Source organism: Myodes glareolus, chromosome 21, assembly GCF_982192425.1.
Source record: "Myodes glareolus chromosome 21, mMyoGla1.1, whole genome shotgun sequence".
Lineage (NCBI taxonomy): Eukaryota > Metazoa > Chordata > Mammalia > Rodentia > Cricetidae > Myodes > Myodes glareolus.
In genome coordinates, this window is record NC_142046.1 from 20,356,254 (window position 1) to 20,380,705 (window position 24,452).

Genomic DNA, 24,452 nt, shown 5'->3' on the forward strand with positions numbered 1-24,452 from the left:
GCAGGGGCAAAAGGTTCCTTTAAGAGATTAGCTCCCAGCTGGGGAGGTGGCTCAGTCATTAAAGGCCAGGCTCACAACCAAAAATATAAGAGATAAGCTCTGCCCTTTCCAAGCTCTTTCTGAAGAGGCAAGCAGTCTTTGCCTCTGTCTGTCTGTCTGTCTGTTCCTCTCTCTCTCTCTCTCTCTCTCTCTCTCTCTCTCTCTCTCTCTCTCTCTCTCTCTCTCTCTCTCTCTCTCTCCTCTTCCACCACTCCTATCCCCAGAGGCAGCCGGTCTCTTCCCTTCCCTTCCCCCTTCTTTCAATAAACTCTCCACTTAAGTTTCGTCTGCATGGCATTATTTGTCTCCCTCCAGGGTCCCTCTCTCGCAGAAACATTACAACAACCATCAATAACTCCAGTTCTAAGGGATCTAACATCCTCTTCTGGACACCAGACATGCAGTGGTATACAGATACAACATGCAGGCAAAACATCCATATGCATAAAATAACTTTTAAACAGAAATAAAATCTAAAAAAAAAATTGATTGAGGTGTGAAGTTGGCTAAAAAGAGGTAACTCTGGGAAATGTTTTCCATGTTAACTTTTATTTTTAAAATATCCAGGGGCTGGACTGTGCCAAACCAGAGCCTCAGCTTGCTGGAGGTGGGGACCCAGGGGAAGCTACTGCTATGCTACAAAGTTTCCAGTTCTGATGATGCTCAGGGGTCAAGCTGGAGACAGGAAAGAACACATTTAGCAAGAATTGGCGCCAGGGAGGACAGAGAAGAGGGAAGTCAGTGGCCTGAAAGAAGGGTGGGAAGGAATGAGACAGAGCATAGCTGGCCTAATCTGTCCTGCAGGCAGGGAGACCCAGGAAGCTGCACACGGACCACTCAGGGAAAGAAGAAAGGGCTCCCTAGGCAAAAAGGAGCCTCGGAGCCTCCACCTTTCTCTGTAATACAAAATAGCTTCTGTGCTTTGATGTATCTTCTAACTCATCCACATGGGTATGTCTTGCTCTTGAGAAAACAACTTCTTTTATAAAGTAACGGTGTTTGAAAGGAACTTGAAGTTGGTGCAAGGCACCCCAAGATCAAGTTCTTAGCACAAAAGAGATTTATTTGCCCCAGAGGGACAAAGGACAGGAAATAAGAGACAAAGACCAGAGATAGAGGACCTGGGAGAAGGGGGAAAAGGCAAGGGAGAGGGGGAAAGGGGTGTTTGCCCCAGAGGAACAAAGCACTGCTTCTGGATAGAGGAGACAGAAGTGGCCCATATGCAAATGGCTGTTTATAAAGTGAAATGGGGAATCCAGCATTAGAATGAGCTGGCTTGATTGGGTATGTTAGTTAATGGAGCCAAAAGGGGGCTTTTGATTACGGACTTTAATACTTTGACAGCTGGACCTTGGTGGTCAGTCTCAGGAAAAGGCATATTAGGCCATATTAGGGACCAGACCTTGGCGGCTAGCTTTAGGAATATAATCTAACAGTTTAGCAAGACAGAGGAAACAAAGGAAGGGCAAGGCCTCTCCGAGCCATGTTTGTCATGCTGGGGCCTACCAGAGCTCTTCAGTGTTGGACATGGGAACTCTGCCCAGGACTCTGAGTTAGTCCACAGATGATGGGCAGGGAAAATGCACGGACAAGCGGTGAGTCCAGGGCCAGCAGTTTTTGTTGCTTTCTTTAGTGGATACAGAAGCAAGATACAGACAGGCAGAGGCATCTGGACACTGGACATCACACAGCTAGAGAGGTATGTGAAAGACCATGAGAGGCCAAGACTCAGCCTGACTGGTTCTAACCGGGTGACAAACAAATGGCTGTGGAGACCAGTGCTCTCACTAACCTTCAGGCTCCTCCCTAGGTAGTAATAGCAAACAGATTCCTCTGGTGGCTGGGACACAGAGACAGAGACAGAAACAGAGGAGCCCCGAGTCGCCAGATGTTAACACAGGGCTTCCTAGAGACCTCTGGACATGCATCTGCACAGAGACCAAGAGAAGAAAGGCCAACTGGAGGTCAGAACAACCAGAGCAGCCCCAGAGAGTACTCTGCACCAGAGCTGTCTCCTTCAGTCCCCAGCTCCTGGCCACTCCAGCCACCCAGGTCCCTGTGGGCACCCTGCTCACTGGCTGCAACGACTCTGGTTTGCTATACCCAGCCCTAGCCAGGCCAATGCCAGACTTGGCAGTAGATCGGCATTAAGGTGCACAGGGCAGTCAGAATTAGGGTTCTGCTGGCCTGGAGGGGCCAAGCCCAGCTCCCTCCAGGCCCAGTTGCCAGCTAGTGCCTCACACCCTGTCTCAGCAAGTCTACTTCTGTCTGCTGTGCACATGAATGGGAGGCTGAGGAGCGCTCTGTGCAGCGTGCGGCTCTTAGGGGGCTCAGCAGCAGCCACACCATCAAGTTGCCTCTCGAGCTTCCAAGGAGCCTGTTGTCCGACCTTGTCTTTCAGAGCTAGTTTTTTTCAGGAATCTTCTCACCAATTGTCTCCAAGTTTGTTAAGGACTATTGTCTTCACTAATGATGAAAAACAGAAGAGGGAGGTGGAGAAGGACGAGAAGGAGGCAGTGGCGGTGTCCTCACACCCACAAATCCCCAGTGCTGGCCAGGCAAATGTGCTGAGCACAGCACCATCTGCATGTGATTCCTGGAAAGCTGAGTTTATGAGTAACACACTCATGCGCTACAGGGTACCCCTGGGTGTGGAGCTGGTCATCTGGCGACACACAGGAAGTGTGCCTGCCTTTAAGTTGGGCTCCCTGTCAGGAAAAAAGCTGAGCTCCGAGAAACCCAGGCAGGGAAGGCCTTCACCTCGTCCGTCATTCACTGGTGTCTCAGCTCTGGAGTCAGGGAGCCAAGGAGCGCCTACTGGACCCAGAGAAATGGGGTGGCCTACCCTGTGGACTCTCTGGACACTACTCTGTCTTGGCCCTTCCCGAGCCCTGGGCCAGGGGGAAGGTGCCTGTCCAGGTGAGAGGCGTCTGCTCTGCCATGTGGGGACACCCATACTTGTATATGCCTGCATGTGTGGCAGCAGGAAATGGGATGTATTAGAAGGGCATCTTGGGAACACATCCAGGGGCAGGCTGTCACTCAGCCTCCTGGGGGGTACGGTGGGTACAGAAAGCGGTGACTCTTCAATGCTGCACTAAAGCGACCCTCACAGAAATCCGCCTGCCTCTGCCTCCCGAGTGCTGGGATTAAAGGCGTGCACCATCACCGCTCGGCCGCGACCCTTCTTTTATCTTTTATTCTGTGCAGAGGTCAGCATTGTAGGTCTGGGGGCCCAGGACAAGATGGCTATCATCCGAGGTTGCCCTGGTTTTCCTGGCCCACCGGGGCCCAAAGGGGATCGTGGCAGCCCTGCTGAGAAAGGTAGGTAGAGACCTGGAGAGGGAGAGTCCCCTATCATCTCCGCCCTGGCCAATCCTTCTCCAGTCCCACCTAGAGCATGGGATCCAGCTTAGTCCTTGTGTTTCCAGGAGAGAGAGGCTTCCAAGGCAGTCCAGGGAAGATGGGGCCCGCTGGCAGCAAAGGTAAGAAGGAACTCTCCTGTGGGTCGATATGCCCAAGATCCCGACAGGACTTGGGAACAGTATCAGTAGCATCTTGGCCCCACACCCCCCTCCTCCCCTATGCCCTACCCAGCTGCAGGATGTCTATCCTCTTCCTAACAAGCTGGGTATTCAAGTCTCCCACCTACAAGCTCTGCTCACATGGACACCTAGATGTACACACACACACACACACACACACACACACACACACACACACTACAATGAAGAGGAGCCTCTTCCCTTGTGGAGGCCAACACTGTAAGAACGCCCCTTCTGTCTACAGGAGAGCCAGGATCCACAGGGGCCCCGGGAGTCAAAGGTAAGCCTGCTAACCAAAGTTTCTCAGGAAGGGACCAAGAAGGGCAGTTCTACATGAAGTAATCTGGGGTTAGGGTCTTGTTGGTTTAAGGGAGGCCTTGAAGAGGGGAGGATGCTCCAGTGGCAGCATTCCAGGACTCCCCAAAGTCTCCCTGGCTCATTCTGCATACTGGAATGTTGGGCCTCACAGGCCCGAGGAGGGGCTGGATGCTGGGGGCGGTGCAGGACAGAGGATCTGGCAGGATTCCAGCTCTGGGACCAGGCTGCTATGCTGTATTCCTCCAGGGCAGAAAGGCGACACCGGAGCGGCACTATTGCTGGGTGAGTACATCCTGAAGTCTCTTAAAATTTCCAGCATTGGGGGCTGGAGAGATGGCTCAGTGGTTAAGAGCATTGCCTGCTCTTCCAAAGGTCCTGAGTTCAATTCCCGGCAACCACATGGTGGCTCACAACCATCTGTAATGAGGTCTGTTGCCCTCTTCTGGCCTGCAGACATAGACACAGACAGAATATTGCACACATAATAAATAAATAAATAAAAATTTCCAGCATTGTTACCCTGTGGTTGTGAGTAAAGGAGAGCAAGCCCTGGCCGGGGACCAAGGAATCCTGAAGGATACCAAAGGAGCAGCGGAAAGGCATGGAGGCCCAAGGACACAGGAGGAAGGACTCAGCACCCAACATCAGGGGTTGATGCAGCCTGAAGCATCACTAGGCACAGCCAGCCTCCCAGCCAGCCCTCCGCCCTACCCCAACTCTAGACATAATCACAGAGGGCAGCCAAACACATAAAGAAGCCTGTGGCCAGCAGAGGCCAGTCAGGAAAGGTGTGCGGGGCTCTTCAGCAAGAGGGGTCCAGCACCAGTTATGCCAAGTAGAATATGGGCACTGGGGGATATGTCTGTGCTGGAAAGGGACCAAGGAAGAGAATGACATTCATGTCTCCTGCCCAGGTGAGAAGGGGCTAGGAGACGCCCTGTGCCAGAGAGGTAAGTGACCTCCCAGCGGGCCCCTCCCACCTCCTGCCAGCAAGAATACAGTGCAGGAACCCACATTACTGGATCCTTTTGCTTGACCCCGGAGCACACCCCAGGTACAGGTCAATGCTGCCTGCTTCCCCATGGTACAGGGCCCCGGAGCTGCAAAGACATGCTGGCACGGGGGACCTTCCTGACTGGCTGGTACACCATCTATCTTCCTGACTGCCGGCCACTGACCGTGCTCTGTGACATGGATGTGGATGGTGGGGGCTGGACTGTGAGTAAGAAGGCTCAAGGTGGAGCATACGAGGTTAGCACACAGCAGCCACGCTCAGGAGAGCCAAAGGCAGAAGCCAGAGATGGCAAAGTAACCACAAAAATAAAAAATAAAAAAAAAGTAGTGCATTACAAAGGAGACCCCAAGCACTGATGGACCAGAATCTAGAATTCTGTGGAGTGAGTTAAATGGGCAATAGGACCCCAGGCATGACAGATGCATCAAAACATCTGACAACCCCGCCTTTTGCACTGGGCCACTGGAGTCCGCCAATCACATTTTTGTTCACCTGTACCACCTGCTTTCTGAAAACTTGTCCTCATCCGCTTCCTGAAGAGGGCACAGGAAAAGGGGTGGCCCAGATGTATCCCTCGTCCCTACTCCTCAGAGCCCCACACCCACAGGCTACCCCGCCCACCCCACAGGTTTTTCAACGACGAGTGGACGGCTCCGTCGACTTCTTCCGAGACTGGGACTCCTACAAAAGAGGCTTCGGCAACCTGGGCACGGAGTTCTGGTTGGGCAATGACTACTTGCACCTGCTCACAGCCAATGGTGAGGAAGCAGCCCCTCAGCCCGCACTTGCCTTCCCAGGCTCTGCCTTGGCTCAGTCTTCTTCTTCCTTCTGCCCACGTCATAGGGAGCCAAGACCTCCGGGTCGACTTCCGAGATTTCCAAGGTCAAACTTCCTATGCCAAGTATAGCTCCTTCCGGGTGTCTGGAGAACAGGAGAAATACAAGCTGACACTAGGGCAGTTTCTTGGGGGCACTGCAGGTAAATCACGCAGAAAACTTGAGGCTGTTGTGATGGGGGGCATGGAAGGGGACCTGTAAGCTGCCCCTGCCCATCTGGGATGGGCTCTGCCTTGACCCTGAGGGCGAATGGGTGTGAATCTTTCCAGGAGACTCCCTGACAAGCCACAGCAGCATGCCATTCACAACCCATGACCAGGATAACGATGATGCAAGCAGCCTGAATTGTGCAACTTTGTACCATGGGGCCTGGTGGTACAATAACTGCCACAACTCCAACCTCAATGGCCGTTACTTGCACGGCTCCCACGCGAGCTACGCGGATGGCATCAACTGGATGACAGGCCAAGGCTACTACTACTCCTACAAGGTCGCTGAGATGAAGATCCGGGCATCCTAAGGCACTCCTGCTTCCGGCCCTATAGCTATGTCCAGGCCAGGTGTGGACCCTGAAGCAAGGGATCATGAGAAGATGGTGTCTGTTGTGTGCTCTCTACACTCCCCTCTGGACAGTGTCCAGCATGTGACCAGTGAGCACAAATAAAAGTCAAAGAAGCCGAAATGACAGCTTGAAGTCTGGGAGGGTCTGCAGTGGTTAAGAGGAGCGGGCAAGGGAGACCCCCAAACGTCCATGGCCACCTTGAGACTGAGACCCAGAGAGTCACCGAGACGACAGCACTGGGGAGGTGGTCAGCGCAGCCTTCCGAGACCCACTTTCAGAAACGAACCCGTTAATGAGTGGACAGGGCAAAGGGAGCCAACTCTGACACTGCTGCAGCACTAAGCTGAGAGGTGCAGCAAGGGTCTCATGGGGCTTGGGAGTCCTTTCCACAGTCTCTGTCACCATAGCAACTCCATGGCCACTCTAGTTACAGGGGACATAGATCAAAGTGACCAATGCTGAGTATAGCCCCAAAACAAGAATGCCATGCCAGTGTGGCTTGGATGCCGAGACGGGGTGGGGGGGGGGGATACAGGACTGAGACACGGAGGCTTCGATGCAGGAGGAAGAACAGCCTTTATTTTCCCCAAACTTAAGCCTTTTATATCTTTAGGCAGCCCTAGCCACGCTGAGCAGCCAGAACCTGAGGTCAAGGTCAGGGCATCGCGTAGGAAGAAACTTCTGCAAAACACCACACACCAGAAAGAACACAAACATCCTTGTCAAATACAGGGTACAAAGAAGTTCAACTGTCCATCAGGGGGAGTGAGGGCGGCCAAGACATCTGGGTGCAGCCAGATCACAACACAAAAAGGCAGATAGACGGGGGATGGTGACCTCAGGACTTCTGGGAAGACAGCTGGGTGAACAGAGCCCTGATGGTGGGCACAAGGAAGCTTTAGATGTCTGAGACTCAGCCAGAAGGAGCCCAGAGGCCACTGGGCAGACGTTTATGCTAAGAGCAAACTGAGGCCCAAAGGACTGAGTAGTGCTGAGAGCCATCCCTGGTTCATTCTCAAGAGGCAAGTCAGATTGAGGCAAGTCTGAATCTTCTCTCGGAAGATTCAGAGGGTGTGGCCTACAGTGCAGCCCCATAGCAATGGAGCAAGAGGTTACAGTTCTATGACCAGGACCAGGTCTGCCCCAGGAGTACAAAGCCAGGACCCACCATGGGGAAAAATGCTACATGTAGCCGATCAGGTTAGGAACTCCCTGACCATTGATGATCACATACTGGCCTTGCCAAGGCTTCAGGATCTTGAAGCTCATTCAGCAGAGAAAAGTGGGGAGCAAGTACAGGAGGCAGGGGTAGAAGCTTAAGTGAGACCTACTGGCCTGTGCCCTAGAAAGAAGAGCACCAAAACATTCAAGCTGTAGAGAAGGGGCAGGATGGGTGCCAGTATCAGGGGGATGCAAACGGTACTTTCATCCAAACAGACACACAAAGTCATAACAACAACCTAAAGTGACTGTGTTGGGGCAGATCTGGGGACACCAGGGATAGCCATCGTTACCATGATAGGGAAGCTGCATCTTGTCCCTCAGCCGGGAATACAAACCCAATCATTGTCCTCCAAAGAGGAGCAGGAGCAAGGGACAGGTGCGGAACCTGATGGGAGGAGGGAGGCGACAGAGGTCTGAGTGAGAGGCTGGGGGTGGGGATGTGAAGACAGAGGGAACCCCACTCAGGGGCCTACTTCTGGATATGCAAGGGCCCCCAGGAGTGCTGAAGGGAAGAGGTTCTCCAGTCTTCATTCTCCTTCATTGTTAGGTACTAGCTAACGCCAGTTGGTGGGACTTGGGGTGCATTTTTATTCTTAGGAGCATCTGCATTTCTCCAGACTCCATACAAAATATTACTTTAATTAGTAACCAATAATCAATTTTTTTAAAAAAACTTTCCATTTTATGTATATGCATGTTTTGCCTGTATATATGTCTGTGTAACACATGTGTGCCTGGTACCTATGGAAGCCATGAGGACACTGAATTCCCATGAACTGAAATCACAGATGGTTGAGAGCTGCCATGGAAGTGCTGGGAATGGAATCCAGGTTCTCTGCAGGAACAGCCAGTGCGCTTGACTGCTGAGTCTTCTCTCTAGCACCCGATTATCAATCTTTTGCTGGACGGTGGTGGCACACACCTTTAATCCCAGCATTTGGGAGGCAGAGGCAGGGAGATCTCGTTTGAGACCAGTCTGATCTACAAGAGCAAGTTCCAGAACAGCCAGGGCTACACAGAGACCCTTGTCTTGGGGGGAAAAAAGCAAAAACAAAAACCAGAAGAGGAGGAGAAAGAGATGAGGAGAAAGAAAGGGGGGGTTGCTGAAGAGATGGCTCAGTAGCTAAGAGCATTTACTACTCTTATAGAGGACTGGAATTCAATTCCCAGCACCCATCTCAGACCTCTCCTAGATGCTTGTAACTTGGATTCAGGGGATCCAATGCTCTCTTCTGACCTATGCAGGCACCTACATACATGCACATACACACAGAGAGACATATTACCTACATACATGCATGCACATCCACACAGAGACATATCACCTACATACGTGCACGCACACCCACACACAGACACACAGAGCTGAGTCTTTAAAGTGCATGCCATGCAACCACAAAGACGTGAATCCAGCCCCCCTCCCCTCCTGTCTCCCTGAAACAGACCCACAAGTTTAGCCCAGGCTGACCTCGAACTCACAATCATCCTGCCTTCACCTCCTCCACGCTAGGATGACTTGGGTACACACCACAGCCAGATCCTCAACACACTTTTCACCCAGGCATAAACACCTGGCAAATCCCAACCCCACCCAAACCTGCTGTCCACAGTCTCTGAGCCCAACCCATACTGATGCACGATTAATAAAAACTCAGAGGAACTGAGGTTCAATCTGAAGATCTGGAAAGCAAATTAGCTGGCCACTGGCTCTTACCTTAACCTCAGTCCAAAATGGCCATCCTGCCTCCAGAAATTTCAGAATGAGACTGTGTCTGAGAGCTGTCTCTCTCATTGTATAATCCGCTCTATTTCTGGGATTAAAGGCATGCACCGCCTGGCTTCTATGGCAAACTAGTGTGGCTACTGGGATTAAAGGTGTGTGCTACCACTGCCTGGTCTGTAAGGCTGGCCAGCGGGGCTGTTTTACTCTCTGATCTTCAGCAGGCTTTATTTATTAAAATACAAATGAAATGCCACTACACCATACCGCTGAGTCCTGCCACAGAGAATCAGGCTCTGCCACCGACTGGGCTTCTAATCCGGGGTGAGGGATCTGCGGGGACACTCCACGGTAAGTCACACAACCCGCTGCCTCCCCTGAAATGTACTTACTGCCCCTCTCTGTCCTGAGCTCTGCCCCTAGTCCTTGGTTGGCAAGGTCAGTGTTCCCAAAGTTCTTTCTCCCGTCCCTTCCGACCGCCCTCTACTGCTGGCTCTACTTTCCAGGAGGCTCAGCCCACCAGCTCCTCTCTGGGAGCCTCCTGGATGTCCTGACCTCTCCTTGTCCAGCCAGTACCTTCTGACCTGTGGGCAACCAGCCTAGGTCTATGGACACCTCCGTAGGACTCCAGACCCTGACACAGAACAGGCGCCAAAAATGGGCTCAACTGGATTTCTGGAATTCCAAAAGTCTCTACTCCATTGTTACTTTAACCCTTAATTGTAGCCTTAAAGCAAAGCCTCGGCTCATGTAATTAAAACTACCACTGAGCTCTTGAAGGAGTGACAAAAACCAGGACTGCTTTCAGGGTCACAAAACCCCAAGCTCAACTCCAAGACCAGTACCAGCCCAGGCGCGACCTAGTCCCTCCCCGTTCCGCCCACGTAAACTCATTTGGTTCCTCCCCTTAGACCGGGAATTCGGGGACCTAACCTTCTCTGCTACGTTCTGCGCAGGCCCGAGTCTTAGGCTCCACCCCGCCCCCAGTCTGACTGTCCTCTCTGGCGGAACCTGACCAACCATGGTGAATTTGGGCCTGTCCCGAGTGGATGACGCAGTGGCCGCCAAGCACCCGGTGAGAAGGCTGGCCTGGGGTGCCGGATCTAGTTCTCAGAAGCTGACCTGAAGCCGACTACAGGCAGGGGGAGCTTCTTCATGGAGTGGCGGAGCGGGGACCCTCCTGCCTTAGGGATAGAGACGCTGAAGGAGTTTAGGGGAGGGTGGCGTATCTCCGGTCCCCAGTGTCCCTCTCCAAACCAGGTCATGCCCAAAGAAGGAGCAGGAGGGGAGGAAAGGGAACTGAGCCATAAACACCACCACCTCCATCCCAGGGACTCGAGGAATATGCCGCGTGCCAGTCGACCGCCTTCATGAAGGGCGTTTTCACCTTTGTCACAGGTAGGCTGGTTCCAGGGATCTTGGAACACAAAGAGAAACACACCTTAAAGGGAAAAAAACTGTAACCTACTGTCCCGCCCTGTCTGTCCAGAAGGTGGCGCCACGTCATCTTGCTTGCACTGCAGGTGAGGTAGGCACTAAGACCATCACCTTGCAGGCTGACCAATGGTTCCTTGGCTCTTGGCAGGCACTGGTGTGACTTTCGGCCTGCAGCTGTTCATTAAGCGGAAGTTTGCATACCCTGTGCAGTGGAGCTTGCTGGTGTCTGCTAGTGAGTACTCCATAGTGGGTACCATCCTAGGCCCTGAAATGCATCCATTGCCAGGGACTCTTCAATGTTAGTGTGTTTCCGATTAAGACCCAACTGTGATCCAGCTCCAGTTTTGGCTGGAGCCCTACCCACCCTGTCTGCCCAGAAGTAGCTTGTGCCAGGTTCCCTTGTAAAAAGTGCAGGGGCTAAGGTCCCCCAACTCACCACCCTCCTGCTTCCCGCTCTCCAGTTGTAGGATCTGTGGCCAGCTACAAAGTGACCAGAACGGAGTCTCAGAAATGCAGAGATCTCTGGCTCTTCCTGGAGACAGGTCAACTCCCCAAAGACATGAATACAGGTGAGAGGGTCCCAAAGGGGCAGCAAGACGTTCCCGGAAGACAAGCACACGGGACTCAAGAGATAGACTGGTCCCCTTCCTTCCAGCCAATCTTGCTTCCCCCTTAAGGGGCTGAGGCTAGAAGAAAGAACAACAAAGACCGAGCAGTGCCTTCCCTGGAGGAGGAGCCAGGAAACTAGGGTGACCCTGAGACAGGGAAGGGCCTTGTAAGGTGTGGGACAGGGCACAGCAGTTATACCAACAACTCAGAAGAGTATCTATGACTGAGACTCTGAATCTGATACCAAGTTGGTGGGCCTCAGGCCTGCCTGTCCTTGTTACAGAACTCGGGTGGTTTTTTGTTTTTGCTCTTCTAAGAAAGGGTTCATAGCCCAGGCTGGCTTTGAATTCCTGCTTCCACCTCCTAGGCTTGAGATTATAAGTCTGTTTAGCCACGTCTGACAGGAGCTCTGTTTTTGTCATGCTAGAACAGGATCAGGACCCCTCAAAAATCAGACATAGGCCGGGCGGTGGTGGCGCACGCTTTTAATCCCAGCACTTGGGAGGCAGAGGCAGGTGGATCTCTGTGAGTTCGAGGCCAGCCTGGTCTACAGAGTGAGTTCCAGGACAGCTAGGACTGTTACGGACTGTTACACAGAGAAACCCTGTCTCAAAAAATCAAAAATGAAACAAAAACAGAAAAACCCACAGACGTGAATCCAGCTGTCTCCCTTTGCTTCCTACAGATCATCACAACTAGAAGAGCCCTGACTGCTTAGGGTGTGGAGGATCTGAAGAGGGGAATCCTGGAACACAGATTGCAACACTGACTCCAGGCTGGTCCTTCCTACCTCACCAAACACACACACATACACACGCCCTTGAGTATCACCTGTCCCCCCACACGTGTGTTTAGGCAGGCCGGCCTGACACGCTGTGTTGACCATTGCTGTCCCAAATCTAGGACTCACCCACGAGTTCAGCTCAGAAAAGGGCTTGGAAGACAAGGGGTGGGGGTGGGGTGGGGATGTATCCTCCAGAGCAGCAAGAAGTCAGGGTCTCAGGGTTGTATCCTGTTGCTCACAGCTGTGGGGGCAGCAGCCTGCAAGTAGCGAGAGAGACTTCTCTATTTTCTCTGGTGCTTTGGGGTCCCTCTTCTGACGTCTATGCCCTGAGTCCAAGGAGAATTGCGGGGGGGTTGTAACTAATAAATGGTTTGTCCTTTTCCTACCTGAGCTCTGAAGCAATTAAACGAGTTGGTGAGGTTGTTCTGTGGGTAGAGTGCCTGCTGCTAAGCCTGCTGACTGAGTTTAATCCCCAAGAACCACGTGGTGGGAAGAGTAACAACTGCCACGTGCTGCCCTCTAATCTCTACTGTGGTGTGTGGGTTCCCGTTCCACATGCATGGCACACACAAAAGAAATACAGGTGTAATATTAAAAAGAAAGCCTGGGCAGTGGTGGCGCACGCCTTTAATCCCAGAACTGGGGAGGCAGACGCAGGCAGATCTCTGAGTTTGAGGCTAGCCTGATCTACAGAGTGAGTTCTAGGATAGCCAGGGCTACACAGAGAAACCCTGTCTCAAGAAAAAACAAACAGGCAGATTTCTGTGAGTTCGAGGCCAGCCTGGTTTACAGAGCGAGTTCCAGGACAGCTAAAGCTACAGAGAAACCCTGTCTCCAGAAAACAGAAACAAACAGAATGTAGGGGGCAAGAAGATGTGATTATGCCCCTTTGTGGCTGTACGGCTGATCTTGGAGGATCCAAGAACTGGATGTTCCTTCCAGCCATCTGGGCCTCGTAGTTATCCTCCTGGAAATCTGCCAGAGGAGCAGAACAGAGGTAGGAGTAGTCAGAGCCCAGGCAGGGGCATGAGTCGTGCCCACCTGCTTGGCATCAGCAAAGCCCCTTCTCCAAGAAGGAACAAGCAGCAGAGCTCCCAAGGAAATGTCTGGGGGAGGAAGGAGACCACCCACACCAACCAGCCCCGTTTAAAAAACAAAACAAAACAAAAAAACACAGAGATTGTCCCAACCTTGATATCCCAGGAGCACAAAGACTTGGCCTTGGCCAGCTCCTCCACCTCTACTGAGCTTGTCAATTGGACGTCTGTGGGAACAAATCAGTGGGCAGAGTGGCAGCAGGCCTCACATAGTTGAAGCTTGAGCCAAGTTAGTTTTCTTATAGAAACCGAGGTACATGGTCTATCAATGTCTGTGCTGTTGCCAACAGCATACCACAGACTTGGGCAGATTATAATTAAAAAAAAAAAAAAGTTTTGTTTTGTTGTTTTGTTTTGTTTTTCCAGACCGGGTTTCTCTGTGTAACGGTCCTAGCTGTCCTGGAACTCATTTTGTAGACCAGGCTGGCCTCAAACTCACAAAGATCTGCCAGCCTCTGCCTGCCCGACTAAAAAAACAAAAACAAAAACTTGTTTTAACCCATTGTTCTGGAGGCCAAAGGTCCAACAACCATCTAGTGGTGGCTGTCATTGTGGCAGAGTCCAGAAGCATCACAGGTCATCACACAGTCAGAAACAGCGCAAACGTGTCGCTTCCTATTCCTATAAAGCCATCAAGGTTTGACCATGGTGGCTCTACCCTGGTAACTTAAATTCTAACAATCTCTCAAAAGCCCTACCTGAAGGAAACAGTGGGAGTGGGGGTATAAACTCCAGCATGAGCGTTAGCTTCGGAGGACGAGCCGTCGTCAGCCCCCGGCAGTGTTTTAAGAGCTCTTCTGGGGGTCAGGGGCCCGGGCGTCCTTCAGTCTCTTTCCTGTTGTAATGGCTCCCACTTCTCAGTCTAGCTCATTGTGCTGGGTGGCTCCGCCAGCTCCAGATACTGCGTCATCATCCCATTTAACAGAAGGATCAAAGGAGGGGGGAGAGGACAGTTGTTCTGCCATGTCTGTATACACACCCCTGGCCAGAACTAAGTCACATGGTACATCAACCGGAAGGAAACCCAGGAAGGCAGCCTTACTCTGGACAGCCATTTATTTGCTCCACTAAAATTCAGGAGTTCTGTATCTGAGGGAAAAGAAGGAGCCAATCCTAGGGACTATTATTTGACTCTGCCTCAGCTGGACACCAAGCTGGGCCACCAAAAACTAGGGAGGTAAAGTGTGCGGCCATGGCCATATCAGGTCCTTCCAGTCCTCTTGAGGATGAGGCGTAGACCAGAAGGGAGGCAAGGGGTGACCGCAGAGTTTAGACTGGAAAATGGCTGGAAGGTACAGGATCCATGTGAGAGGACATGGGGAGATAACACTGATGTGTCCTGTGTTAGACACATGTTCTGACCCCATAGCCCCCAAAATCCATACACTGAAGTCCTAACCCACAGGACCCCTGAAGGCAGCCATTGGAGGTGAGCCCTTTAATGAAGTGATTAGGGCCAACTGATGCCGTGGGGGACCAATCCAGTCTCTCTGGCATCCTTATACGAGGAGATTAGGACGCAGACTGGCACAGAAGGCAACCACATGAGATCACAGGCGCAGAAAGCGTCTACAGCCGAGGGGAGACACAGCAGAAGCAGCAGCCCTGCAACACCGTGACCCGGCCTTATATTCCCAGACTGAAGGACAAACACCTGAAGAAGAGGAAGCTCTCCACTGGTACTGAGATATGCAGCCCCATGCAGACCAGGTTGCAGAAAGTGTCTGTCTCACAGCCCCCACGGTGTGCTGGGCTGCCGCTGACTGCTAGCACACTGCTCTAAGGGAAGGGGTATGGTGTCGATGTGTGGACTTGTCCCTGCCAATAATTGGGGACCCAAGGTCCAGGGGGCTGAGGGAAGCAGGAGTCAAGCAGGGTGGCACCAGACAGGGCCAGCACAGGTCTGGAAAAGTTGGAAGAGATGGAACAGTGCTGGGCAGAAGCTGGGGTGGGGCGCTAGGTCACCCAGTGCCTGGGTTTTGAACTAGGAGTATGGGTTGGAGAGAGAGGTCTTGACATTGCGGGTAGATGTAGGAGGTAAAGTCAAGCCGCTCTGTGGCCCCGAGAGCAGGGGAGAGAACAAGACGGTGGGGTGCTGGGTGAGGTGTTGTACTAACACAGATTGCTCACAACCAAGAGGTCTCTGGTGTCCGTCCAATGGAACCCCTGAAGCGGCAGCCTCAGGACTCATTTCCCTTAGGGCAAAGCACCCAGAGGTGACCTTGAGGATGAAATTCTGAGAATGGAATTTCAGGATTCCCTGGGCATTGAGAACCTTAGTTCCATCACAATGACCTGAAATTCCAAGGACAATCTCAACTTAGGCTCAGTTTTGAGCAGGGAGGCTGAGAGGCACACGGGACCCTTGGAGGCCCTTTAGGGCCCACCATGAGGATTCACAATGAAGCAGCTGTAGAAGCGCAAATACAGGAGCTAAGGACCATCACTCGGCTCCAGGGTGAGCCACAATGGGGACTGCCACTCGGGCCTGCTGTTAGGCAGCTTGTCATCCTACTACCCACCCAGGCCCCCTCGGGCAAAAGTTCCAGAAGGGCCTGCCTTGTGAGGGGAACTTCGAGGAGATTTGTGCATTTACCACAATATTGTTCCAAAGTTGGAGGGACGGAGGAGGGATCGGCCTGACTCTAGGCACAGGAGCTGTGAAAGGGACAAGGGTTTCCCCATCCCTGGTCTTTGCCTCACCCTCTTTACTGCCCAGCCTCCATCCCTGGAGAGCCTTGTAGATTTCCATTTGAGCAGGGAAGCCTGTGTCTTCCAGGGAAGGGGAAAGAAAGGGTCCTAGAGGCAATGCCGCATTCCACTAGCCTCTCTGGATGCTTTGCTGAAATTCTCAGCCAGTCCTTTAGCCTACCGTCTGGTAATCTTGTTCCCTCCATCACCTACAGAACAATGTCGGGCACTCCAGATCCAGGGTGTGAAGGAGAAGACGACACAGAACAAGGCTACACTAGGCCTCCTGCGCAGCAACCTCCGTCGAGGGGCCCAGGAGTGGGCTTTGGCTAAGAAGGTGCAAAAGCCCCACCCCCTTCGCAGTATGGGGATAAGAGGTGGCGGTTCACTTAACACGTGCACACGCCCTACCCCTTTCTCTGGCCCAGAAGGCCTGCAGGGATGGGTACTTTTGTGACTGGTTCCCCCAATACCCACCAGGAGTGCTTAGTACCTGCAGGTACTCCATAGTACCCCGGGACTCCTGGGGCTCTCTGACCTCCTTTCCGGACCCCATCACACAGGAGCAGGGATGGCCCTGGAGGGGTCCTGTGCGCTCTGCTCAGGGGTCCCAGGACCAACGGTCTCCTTGCTGGATTAGCGGCAAGTAAGAGGCGCTGGGGGATATATCTGAGTACATCAGTGCCCAGGGGAATGCAAAAGGGCCAGGCTCCCGGCTCAGCCACCGCCGCTCCACAGTATGATCAGTGGACCATCTCCAAGGCCTGCGGGAAGGACGTGTCTATGAGGCTGGCACACCGCCGTAGTTCTATGGAGGTAACGAGGCAGAAAGGATCCCTTGCCCCTTTCAGTCCCAGTCCCCGAGGCCCGCCTACAGTAAATGTAATGAGGTCGGCGGGAAGGCGTAGCGCATTCCCACCTCCTGCTCCCCGTGGGGCAGCCGCGTGTCCCTGACTCGCAGCCTTCTTGGGTCCCCGCGGCGCTCCCTCTCGCACCCACGCGCGGGCGCCCTCCCTGACCCAGGTGGCTCGGGAGAAGCTGCGCAAGTACGTCTTCGACCGTGTGAATGCACACAACGTACTGATCCATCTGGCTCGGCGACGAGGACAGAAGCTGGAGAGCTTGCAGCTGGAACTGGCGAGTCTGCGGAACCAGCCTGATGCCACTAAAGACGAGCTAAAGCTGCTGCAGGTGCCAGGGGACCGGGCGGGGGCAGCGGAGAGCATCCGACTTTGCCCTGGAGCTTTCAAGGAGAGGCGAGACTCAGCGAGCTTTATTCCGAAAGGGTGGTTCTATGCCAGAGGTTGTGGAGATGTCCATAAAGGGGACGAAGTCCCGCCTTCAGACGGGGCCTCTGTATCAGGGCTGGATCGCTAATTAGGCAGGGTTCTACGGGAAGGGCGGCTCCTTTGGTGAGGGTCTTTGTAAAAGAGAGAGAGGAAAAAAACTTTTAACAGGTGAGATTGGCCTCCAACAGAAGGGTGGGACTACATCAGAAGGGTGGGATCTGAGGATGGGCAGGACCTTTTGGTTAGTTTGCGCCCTTACATGGCTGTGTACAAACAGGAAAATTTACTAACAAGGAGCAGGAAACCGATGCCTTGAGGTAATGTTTTATCACACAGCTGTAAACATGAAGTGGGAATCAAAGCCATTTTATACATGGTGACTGGGTGGATAAGATGTACAATAATAACTTCACCTGCAGGACCCTGGCGCCAGGGGCAGAACTAAGGGAGCCCCGACACCCTTGTGTGAAAGCCCAGCCCCCCACTCCCATCCCCCAGCCGGTGCCCTCCTGATCAGGGTTCTGCCCCTTCACACCTGATCTGGGGTTGTGGGGAGGTGGGTCTTGTCACCAAGCCTTTTTAGTGATCCAGCTCCACCACTGCCATCAGATTATCCGCCAGCTGGAGAACAATATTGAAAAGACCACGCTCAAGATCACCACCAGCCGGAACATCCACATGCTGTACTCAGACCTGCTGGACTACCTTAAGAGGGTGAGCCCCGCCCCCAGGGAGCCCCGCCTCCAAGCTCTTCCAGGCAGCCTGCAAAGAGGCTCGGAAAAAGTGTGGGAGCTTTCTTTAGAGAACTTCGTTTCTGTTGTTCCACACAAACATATTGTGGGGTGCGCCTATTATTTGGGCTTAAGCCTGGGCATGGTGCCACAGGTCTGTGATCTCAGAACTCAAGAAGCTAAAACGGGAAGATTACATATTCCGGGACAGTCTGGGCTACACAGCGAGTCCCTGTCTCAAAAACAGATGCAAATCATCACACACATACACACACACATCACACCACAAAAACCACAGAATTCTTTCACATACTAACTTTAGTTAGTATGTTTAGTTTGGGTCTTTGAGGGTCAGAGATGAATGATACTCCCTTCCCAGGGAGTCCCTTAACATGACTCAGTACAGATTCCTTTTCCACCTCCAAAAATATGCTGAACGCACATCTCCCTCTTTGGATCTGGCTACCCTGCTTTCTGTATTGGAAGCCAGGAGGAAGCAGATTCTGGCCTGTACATCCCAGGGAACCATGACCGTGAATCTCACTGAGCACACCCCCACAATGGCTCCCATAGAGCAGAGCATCTGCAGTGGAAATCGGGGAGAAAGGGCTTCGGAGCAGCAGGGTATGGAAAGCAGCATGGTGGACAGGCCTGAAAAGGTGGCCAGGAGGAATCCCTAATGCTTTAGCCCTTAGAAAGGGAGGTAAATGAGTGGCGTGGCTCGCTGGAGAAAGGGTTGGAATGTGGGCAAATGCTGAAGCTTTTCCCTGCTGGGGTCAAGTCCCTGAGCCAAGATCTCAGCATCATGCTCTGGTCTGTCCCTCTTACCTGACCCTAGTGCCAAAGGCTCAACTGGAGGCCCTGCCCCCCTTTCCTTCCTGTGTCCAGCCCTCCCCCACACTCCTTTACCTGGGTATTCTTTGTAGGACTTTCGCTCCAAAACAAACACACCTGAAACAAATCCCAATATCCACATTTTCTCTAAAATCAGCAAAGATTCGGCATGTACAGGTTTTACAGCAAAATATCAAAAGCTAAGCTTCCTTGGCCATCGATGCACCTAGCCTTGTGCTAAATATGCTACCTTACTTCTCCATCCACTTTAACAGAAGAAACCTTTCGAAAAAGTCAGGATCACCCTAGAAAGGCTAGATGTGATCCCAAGATCACATGGCTAGCTGGTCAGAAGTGAACTTCACTTTGAGCGCATCTTTCAAGTCCCCATGTTCCACTTCAGACCAGAGATGCCCCCAAGCAAACCCTCCTGGGTTTCAGGGTACCTTTGCTGGGGTACAGCATTGAGTTATCACGTCCTCTTGTTCTGGGTAGTGAGCGTCCATAGGCCACCAATGACGTTCCACACTAGAACACTTCTTTCTCCTGATTGCTCTGTGCCTTGTCCAGAGGCTAGGTCACAGACAGAACCCCTATCCTGTCTCCAGGGCTCACACAGTCTGGTAATGAAGGATGGAAGGGAATCAGAAGGCTCAGGAAAGCCAGCAATAGAGTATGATGGCACCAAATGGATCCATGGCTTCATGACTACACTTCCTTTGCCCATCCTGATAGGTGCTGGCGGGCTACCCCATGGAGCTAAACAAGCTTCAGAACCTGGTAACCAACTACTGCTCGGAGCTGTCAGATATGACAGTCATGTCCCAAGATGCCATGATGATTACTGATGAGGTCAAGGTGAGTCCAAGGTTTGGGGAACCATCAGTAGCTGCTCACCTGATCCTGTCTTGTTTGGGACCTATCTGGACATCCTATGTCTACACTACCCATCATCACTGGAGAAATCCATTGTTAGCCCTACCAACTGTCTGCTTACCCATGGGACAGAGAAAGCCAGTTTGGGCACAGAGGCTATACTTGAGGTGGCCAGGAAAGTGGGCATTATTCACCTTGTCACTACCAAGATTCTTGTCTCATGGCTGGAGAGATGGCTTAGCGGCTAAGAACACTGGCTGCTCTTCCAGAGAGGTCCTGAGTTCAATTCTCAGCAACCATATGGTGGCTCACAACCATCTGTAATGAGATCTGGTGCCCTCTTCTGGCTCGCAGGCAGACATGCAGACATAAACTATACATAATAAATAAATCTTTTTAAAAAAAAAAAAAAAAAAGTACTGTTTCTAGGGAGACAGGACTAGGGAAGCCAGCAGCCCCCATCTTCCTGAAGTGGGCAGTTCTTCTAGTAGTTACATCTAGGTCAGTATAGCAGACAGAGGCAAAGGATTTAAGAAGTCTCCAGGGCGGCTTTCCAAGGAAGTATGCTTGAATGGGCTCTGAAGGACCAGCAAAGTCCAGGGGTAATCAGAGCTCAAAAGGAGAAAGGACAGAAAAGCCAAGGCTGTTGCCACATATTAGTGCACAGAAATCTACGTAACTTCCCTGCGGGAATCACTGGAGGCTATAGGGTCTTTAGGCTTACAGCCTCAGAGAAGATAAAAGGACACATGATCAGATTGTGTTTTATGCTGAGTGTGGTGCCACAGGCCTTTGATCCCAATACTTGGGAGGCAGAGTCGGGTCCATCTGTGAGTTTGAGGATAGCCTGGTCTACCAAATGAGTCCCAGGATAGCTAGAGGCTACACAAAGAAACCCTGTCTTGGAAAACAAACAAACAAAAAGGCATCACAGATTGTATTTTATAATGGCACACATTAACTGCAGGTGCCAGAAGGTGCTAGAGCAGAGCTACTGGCTGTGTGGCCAGGCCAGCAGTAGAGTGGGGGTGGCCAGAAGCAGACAGGGCATGGGAATCTCTAAGGGGTGACCACAGTGAACTTTGGTGATAGGAGCGGTGTGAGAGCAGAAGGGAGGGAGGGAGCGGGGGTGGCAGTTTTCAGCCTCAAAAGCAGAATGGAAGAGAGACTAGGGTTGAGAATTAAGGGGATGAATTACTTTTAGATATGTTAAATCCAGTTTAATGGGTTCCAAGTGGAACAGGCCAGGAAGCAACTAAAGAAAGGTAAGGGCCTAGGAGAAATGGGAGAGAGAGAGAGAGAGAGAGAGAGAGAGAGAGAGAGAGAGCAAGCATCTGGGCTAGAGGGAAAAGTCAGTAGGCATGTGTTCACCATGAGTGTCTGCACTACAGAGGCAAAGGGGCACCCAAGAGGACAGTGGGAGCCAGTAAGAAGAATGGCCAGCTTTCTTCCATAGTCCAATAATATGAAGACTAAAATCTGGCCACTGGCTTTAAAGCCCTGGGGGGACCCTTGGTGAGACAGTATCCCCACTGACTCTCTATGTCCCCAGAGGAACATGAGACAAGGGGAGGCGACCTTCATCGAGGAGCGAAGGGCACGGGAAAACCGGCTGAACCAGCAAAAGAAGCTTATTGACAAGATCCACACCAAGGAGACCAGCGAGAAGTACCGCCGTGTACATCTTGAGCCACACCCCCGTGGCGCCCACCACTCCTTGGGGGAAGAGCCGGGAGGACCCTTCATGTCTCGTTCTCACCTGGTTCTTTCTCCCATCAGGGCCGAAGGGACTTGGATTTCCCCTCCAATCTGATGAGTATGGATACCATGAAGGGTGAGCTTCAGCTCCTTGCCTTGTCCAGCCAAGGTCTCCAGTAGCCAGCAATGACTGGGACTGCCCAGCCATGTCATCATGAGACCAATGGTCACTAGGGTGAGGAAGACAGACAGCCCCTGCCTCTCCCTGACTGTCCCTGAAGAATCTGAGAGCCTGTGGCACAAGGTGGGCTGCAGAGATGCCATCTCTAGCAACTAGAACTCAGGTGCCCAGTGACATCAGAACTGCTTCCCAAAGCCACATGATGCCATGTTGCTTCTGGTCCTTGTCTGTCCTTGAGTTTCCCAAGGTACTCTGAAGGGTGAGGCTGAGGAGGGCAGGTACAGGTACAGGTCACACGAGGGCGTCTAACATCCTGGGTGTCTTCTCCGAAGCCAGAGTGTCTAAAGCCACCAGGTAGCCATTCCTGCATGCTGACTAGGTCCTCCTCTTCTGCTCTGCCCAGTGAGGAAAAGAGAAACTTCCATGGCAGATATGGAATACCAGACAGAAGTGACCACTTTGGTAGAGAGGGTCAAATCCGCTGTACAGTGCTCCCACCTCTGGGTAAGTCTCCCTGACCCCTGAAGGGTGACTAAGCTAGGCCAGGGCCTGGGGTGCTCTGCAGAAAGTTCACAAAGCCTAACCTCCTCTTGGAGGCCCCCAAGCGCGATGCTCCCAAGCCTGAACAAGTCTGGGCTTTTCTGAGGCATATGGATGGCATGTCCTCACCATATTCTAGGCACGCGACAGAAATGGAAGAGAAATGAATGAAATGTGTGCCCTGGCAATGCTGAAGCAGGCACGGGCAGCCCGTATATGGCGGTTCTGTTGAACTTGTCCATATTGGGTTTCATGGTCTAAGTTGATGAAGACGACTAACCAGGTCTCTTCCTCAAAAGTGCACCAGATTTTATTACAGGCGTTGTGAGTCACCATGTGGTTGCTGGGAATTGAACTCAGGGCCTTTGGAAGAGCAGGCAGTGCTCTTAGCCTCTGAGTCATCTCTCCAGCCCCATGTATGGGACAGAGTCTGCTAGAATTTGAAAGTTCAAATGCGAAGAATATGAACCCCTTCCCAACTTGACAGCCACAGTGAACTGGCCTCCTTTTGTCATAGACCTACCTGAGTTACCATTGTCAGGCCTTGAGGTCCCAGCCACAGCATCTTGACTGAAGGCGATACATGGTCTCTTCATGATAGATGGAGTTACCCTCTGCCTATCATGAGAGCTATGTATAAGGGCATGTACATGTTACCCTTCTACCCAGCCCATCATAAACCTTAACACCCAAAAGTATTCAGTGTCATAACTGAGCCCCAAGTACCACAAAGCTGCACTATCCGTTGGGAGGGGCCCAGGAGAAACCAGGGCTATGAGGCCCTACTCCCTTTCAGACCCACACCCATTTCTCCCTGCCCTGGACTGGTTAGGACATAGCGGGCCGCTTCCTGGCTCAGAAGAATACAGAGGAGAACCTGGAGCTGCAGATGGAGGATTGTGAGGAGCGGCGGATGCAGTTGGAAGCCCTGATGAAGAAGCTGGAACTGGAAGAGGCACTGCTCAAATTCCACCAGACACCCAGCTCTGTTGGGTACGTTCCAGGGCTGCTGGGTGGCCCCACAGGTACAAGTTAGTAGCTGCACATACCTACAACCAATAAACCTGGGCATCCGCAGACAAGCTAAGGACCCACCTGCTTGAAGATGAATTTATGAGCCCCTGAAGTTGACACACCTGGCTCAGGACCCCTGTGGGCCCTGAGTACTGTCTGTCCCACCCTTACTGCTATGCCTATCTCTTCCCCAGCTTTAATTTGATTGAAAAAAAGATGAAGAACATGCTAGAAGAGGAAGAAGCAAGGCTCCAGCTGGCCCACAACAACATGACCAAGAGCCAGCAGCTGCTGCTGGCCATCCAGACAGGTATTGACAACCTCTACATCCGGCTCATCGGTATCATCTTGCCAGCCACCCAGGTACCAGCCCTAGCGGGGAGCTGTTTGCATAGGGTCCTCATGTGGGGATACTAGAAAAACAAGCTGCCCCTCTGGCCTACAGAAAGAAGTAACAATATCTGATACCCTTGATGTGTATGGCAAGCTGGAGTATTGTGAGGGGAAGCTCATATACCTGGCTGAACGCGTGCAAATGCTGACCAGAAATGAAGAGGTAGCCCTGGGCCATGGAAGGGTACCCACAAAGCCCATGTCCTATCCGAGCTGATAAGGGTGCTGCCCTGCAGGTCGACACAAAGGTGAGGGATGCCCTGGAATCATCAACTCTAAAGGAGAAACATAATACCAGGATTACCTTTGAGGACCAAGAGGAGGACATGATAGGTGAGGCCCTAGATGGGGGAAGAGGAATCATAGCCCAAACTAGATAGGGCCTGACTCAAGGCAAGAGATGGCACACCTCGGTCTGACTGGAACATACTGGCAGACTGCGTGCTAAAGGATTTAATTGAGGTGACAGAGGTTAACCTTTATGATATTTTTTTTTCTTTTCTGAGACTAAGGGGCATATCATGGAATGGGTCATAAGGGAGCCCAGATCAGACTATTAGTGGGATTCCTGTCGCAAAGACAGGATAGGGTGAATGGCGAAGGACGGTTAGTATGGGTAATCGTGGCAAATCCTGGTTCCTTGGCACCTAGCCTTGGGTGACTTAGGGCAGGGGTCAGATCAGAGTCTTCAGGCATTGGTCCATCTCTGAGATGAGCTGCAGACACAGAAGGCCTATGGCAGCAAAAGCAAACGGGTAAAGAGGGGTGAGGAGGGTCTCTGGAAAGAGGAGATCAGTCACTCCTTTTTTGCCTGTGCAGAAACCTTCCAGTTTGCCGACGTGGACCATAGCTATGTCCCTTCGCGGGCCGAGATAAAGAAACAGGGCCAGCGGTTGATCGAGGGGAAGCTCAAGGCGTCCAAAAAGAAGAAAAAGTAGCCCTGTCCGGGCTTTAGTACACAAATAAACATTTTTCCATAACTACTCTAGAGAAATTAGAAACTGCCCCGTACTTTCAGG

The 24,452-nt window shown here is 52.1% G+C and overlaps 3 protein-coding genes and 1 long non-coding RNA gene across 6 annotated transcripts; 3 read left to right on the forward strand and 1 right to left on the reverse strand.

Annotated features, from left to right (window-relative positions):
- Positions 1–569: 569 nt before the first annotated feature.
- Positions 570–5,840, reverse strand: LOC148118691 (uncharacterized). Its single transcript, XR_015735849.1, has 2 exons — positions 5,707–5,840; positions 570–4,349 (listed from the first exon to the last, which is right to left on the reverse strand). It is a non-coding gene; the product is annotated as an uncharacterized LOC148118691 (long non-coding RNA).
- Positions 2,824–6,435, forward strand: LOC125395004 (ficolin-1-like). Of its 2 annotated transcripts, none has more exons than XM_087899879.1 (10): positions 2,824–2,958; positions 3,250–3,363; positions 3,471–3,524; positions 3,829–3,864; positions 4,149–4,184; positions 4,817–4,852; positions 4,993–5,153; positions 5,546–5,675; positions 5,761–5,895; positions 6,023–6,435. In XM_087899879.1, exons 1-10 carry the CDS (start codon positions 2,871–2,873, stop codon positions 6,271–6,273), a joined length of 1,041 nt encoding a protein of 346 aa, XP_087756005.1. In that variant the 5' UTR covers positions 2,824–2,870; the 3' UTR covers positions 6,274–6,435. The 2 variants fall into 2 exon arrangements, with proteins under 2 accessions (XP_087756005.1, XP_087756006.1); XM_087899880.1 differs by having other exon boundaries at positions 4,993–5,120.
- A 3,743-nt stretch (positions 6,436–10,178) lies between these two features.
- Tmem141 (transmembrane protein 141) lies at positions 10,179–12,479 on the forward strand. Its single transcript, XM_048426210.3, has 5 exons — positions 10,179–10,334; positions 10,591–10,657; positions 10,845–10,928; positions 11,158–11,265; positions 11,991–12,479. Exons 1-5 carry the CDS (start codon positions 10,281–10,283, stop codon positions 12,002–12,004), a joined length of 327 nt encoding a protein of 108 aa, XP_048282167.1. The 5' UTR covers positions 10,179–10,280; the 3' UTR covers positions 12,005–12,479.
- Positions 12,480–15,490: 3,011 nt separating this feature from the next.
- Positions 15,491–24,434, forward strand: Ccdc183 (coiled-coil domain containing 183). 2 transcript variants are annotated; one of them, XM_048426314.3, is made up of 14 exons: positions 15,491–15,644; positions 16,093–16,214; positions 16,616–16,693; positions 16,901–17,068; positions 17,776–17,880; positions 19,467–19,589; positions 21,160–21,285; positions 21,387–21,441; positions 21,890–21,990; positions 22,859–23,019; positions 23,235–23,403; positions 23,486–23,596; positions 23,670–23,766; positions 24,253–24,434. In XM_048426314.3, the coding sequence occupies exons 1-14, from the start codon at positions 15,575–15,577 to the stop codon at positions 24,369–24,371; spliced, it is 1,605 nt and encodes a 534-aa protein (XP_048282271.2). In that variant the 5' UTR covers positions 15,491–15,574; the 3' UTR covers positions 24,372–24,434. The 2 variants fall into 2 exon arrangements, with proteins under 2 accessions (XP_048282271.2, XP_048282272.2); XM_048426315.3 differs by having other exon boundaries at positions 23,670–23,681.
- The last annotated feature ends 18 nt before the right edge of the window (positions 24,435–24,452 follow it).

Excerpts from the sequence above, each read along its gene's own strand:
- Tmem141 (XM_048426210.3), top strand. The coding sequence starts at position 10,281 with ATGGTGAATTTGGGCCTGTCCCGAGTGGATGACGCAGTGGCCGCCAAG. Across the intron at positions 10,335-10,590 it reads CAGTGGCCGCCAAGCACCCG|GGACTCGAGGAATATGCCGC; the intron begins GTGAGAAGGCTG and ends CCTCCATCCCAG. Across the intron at positions 10,929-11,157 it reads GAGCTTGCTGGTGTCTGCTA|TTGTAGGATCTGTGGCCAGC; the intron begins GTGAGTACTCCA and ends CCCGCTCTCCAG.
- LOC125395004 (XM_087899879.1), top strand. The coding sequence starts at position 2,871 with ATGGGGTGGCCTACCCTGTGGACTCTCTGGACACTACTCTGTCTTGGC. Across the intron at positions 4,853-4,992 it reads AGACGCCCTGTGCCAGAGAG|GGCCCCGGAGCTGCAAAGAC; the intron begins GTAAGTGACCTC and ends CCCATGGTACAG. Across the intron at positions 5,676-5,760 it reads GCACCTGCTCACAGCCAATG|GGAGCCAAGACCTCCGGGTC; the intron begins GTGAGGAAGCAG and ends CCCACGTCATAG.
- Ccdc183 (XM_048426314.3), top strand. The coding sequence starts at position 15,575 with ATGAGGATTCACAATGAAGCAGCTGTAGAAGCGCAAATACAGGAGCTA. Across the intron at positions 23,020-23,234 it reads CAGACACCCAGCTCTGTTGG|CTTTAATTTGATTGAAAAAA; the intron begins GTACGTTCCAGG and ends TCTCTTCCCCAG. Across the intron at positions 23,767-24,252 it reads CCAAGAGGAGGACATGATAG|AAACCTTCCAGTTTGCCGAC; the intron begins GTGAGGCCCTAG and ends TTGCCTGTGCAG.